At 33.2% G+C, this 2,621-nt stretch overlaps 1 gene segment (V, D, J or C); it reads right to left on the reverse strand.

Annotated features, from left to right (window-relative positions):
- Window positions 1–381: 381 nt before the first annotated feature.
- Window positions 382–1,572, reverse strand: LOC113045444 (T cell receptor alpha variable 8-6-like). The segment is given in 3 exon segments: window positions 382–814; window positions 970–1,105; window positions 1,508–1,572. Coding segments are annotated over 2 exon segments (402 nt in total).
- Between the last annotated feature and the right edge of the window lie 1,049 nt (window positions 1,573–2,621).

Genomic DNA, 2,621 nt, shown 5'->3' on the forward strand with positions numbered 1-2,621 from the left:
AAGTTTAATATACTTTTACCAGGGTATATATTAATAATGATTACTAAACATTATGTTCAGTGTTTGAAACGCAATGATGATAGCACTTCTCAATCATCATTGGTAAACATCAGGGAAATGCTTGTGAAACATAATTTGTGAGATTATGTTGCCCCCTTGTGTTGGGGATAAGAACTATATGAAATAATGTGCTTTCTTGAATGATAAATATGCTTAAGCAATTTTTTATTTTTTTATTTTTTATTTATTTGAAGTGTAGACAAAATGTATTCTCAGATATAATTCTATTCTACAGAAAACAAGCTTAAATGACATATCAAAACATGAGAATGTTTTTCTTTAACAAGTTACTGATTTTTATTTTTATTTTTATTGGTTAATTTATTTTAAGCTAACCAGAACAAATGTCTGCAGAAATGTGCTGAATGATTACCAATGAACCCACTGGATGATTAACATAATGTCAGGTTTTTGTACAGTGTTCTTGTGTTTCCTGTCACTGTGGGCGTCAGAGCACAGTAGTACAGAGCAGAGTCTGTCACTTTAACAGAGGAGATCACCAGATCCACATGGGTTTTCTTTTCATTCAGTTTTCCAGAGAATCGAGGATCTTGGTCCACAATTTTAGACTTCTGTGAAACTTTCCCTGTCCCTTGAAGTATTACCAAAAGAAATTCAGGAGCTGAGTTTGGATATTGGCGATACCACTGCAGAGTAACTGCTGAAGAGTAGTTACAGGACAGAGTTATATTTTCCCCCTCTGTCCCAAACACCTCAGGCTGGACCGGTGTGATGACATTCCCAAAACTCACACCTGTGAATCAGATGTAATCATATTAGCTCCATTGTCATAAAATACAAAAGCACAAGAAACAAAAAGATATAAAGAAATAAAATAAAAACTACAATTGAATGATGGAAAATCTGAAAATATCCAATAATTAAATAAAATAAATATAAAATCCTTACATGCAAGAGTACAGAACAAAAGTAAAGCGATGAGCACCATCTTGCAGTGGATTAGTTCATCTGCTTCACAGACTGTTAGAGAGCAAACCCTCACTGCGTAGAACAGGATGTCTCCAGAGAGCACCTCCCCTAAAACCTGCACTCCCATTAAAACACAGACATCCTTTTGAATCTTTTACAGCAAACTTCAAAACCAAACTATGACAATTCCTGCATTTGCATTAAAACATCTCAACCATCACTTAAAAACAGCAAAAACTGTAAAGATACCACCACAAGGGGTCTAATAAGTACTGCAACAGTCAACTGTGTATTTAAAGAGCATTTTAACAAGCTGTACTCTACTGATAAAACTCAGAAACACTGATATTTATGTATAAATACACAGTAAAATATACTTTATTATTCTAAATCACCCATTTGTATTTGCACTAAACTAGTTATGAAATGTTTGCACGCTTTATAGACTCATATAAAATATGCATAAAACTACATAAGTTATGATTATTTCAAAAATAATTTAAGTTATAATTATCACACTATAATCCTGATGCTCTGTTCTTGGGTTCTGTTGATCACCGTCAAGGTTTGCAGTGATGACTGGCTGATTGTACATTTCCCTTACATAATGACAGCAGGCAGAGTTTTGTACTGTATATATAGTACAGTATAGTATGGAGTACAGTACACACACACACACACACACACTGGGTGTGATTTGGCATGGAGGTTATTTACTGTATTTGTACTGTCATTTTATATGAACTAGACTGTATTTCTTTGTTTTCTAAATTTCTCAGTCAAATATTGTCCCTCTATTTTTTGAACAAATCACACCTTGTTTTAGCCAATCAAAGAGTTTTGAGGCCTGTTCTGCCTGTCATGATTTTGAAAGAAAATAAAAAAGACATTATTTATTATTTATTGGATTTTATGAAGATCATCTGACCCTAGATCTGTGATTTCTGATTCTGAATGTGTTTATGATGATAATTTAGCAACTAATTCATATTTTTCATTAGACCTACATTTTAGTAAAGTCAAATATTAAATCTGATTTATCTAAGAAGCTTTTTGTAAGAAAGTATTGTGGATTTGTGTGTGTTGTTGATGTTTTGTTGTAGTTGTTGTTTTACAAAGATTTAATTGATTTCATATCCATACGAAGTTATGCAACATAAAATGAGGAAAAAAAAGATATAATAGTGATCACTGAAACTATGTGTATGTGATGCATATTATATTCACATGCCCTTACACAACCATTTTAATCTTCCAAATTCACAGCTGTTACCACATTCCCTATTTGTGGTTTATAAAAACATGATGTGTTTTGATACTGATTTTATTGAATACTCTTTTTTAGTTTTTGTAAAGCTTCTCAGGCATTTTGTATCACTGGGCTGCGGATCGAAGAGAACGGACTACTACTCTTAGAGCACAGTAATAGAGAGCTGAATCTGACAGAGTTACACTGTTAATAGTGAGTTCAGTGGATGACTGGGATGTAGTTGATTGAAACCCATCTGGTATTTTCTTATTACTGCTCCAAGATCGAGCACCTTTATACAGAATATATTGGGGCCTTCTGTTGGGATATTGTCTGTACCAGTAAAGATAAATTGTATTGCTGTCTGTTTCATATGTGCAGC

The sequence above is a fragment of the Carassius auratus genome, chromosome 27 (genome assembly GCF_003368295.1).
Source record: "Carassius auratus strain Wakin chromosome 27, ASM336829v1, whole genome shotgun sequence".
Classification (NCBI taxonomy): Eukaryota; Metazoa; Chordata; class Actinopteri; order Cypriniformes; family Cyprinidae; genus Carassius; species Carassius auratus.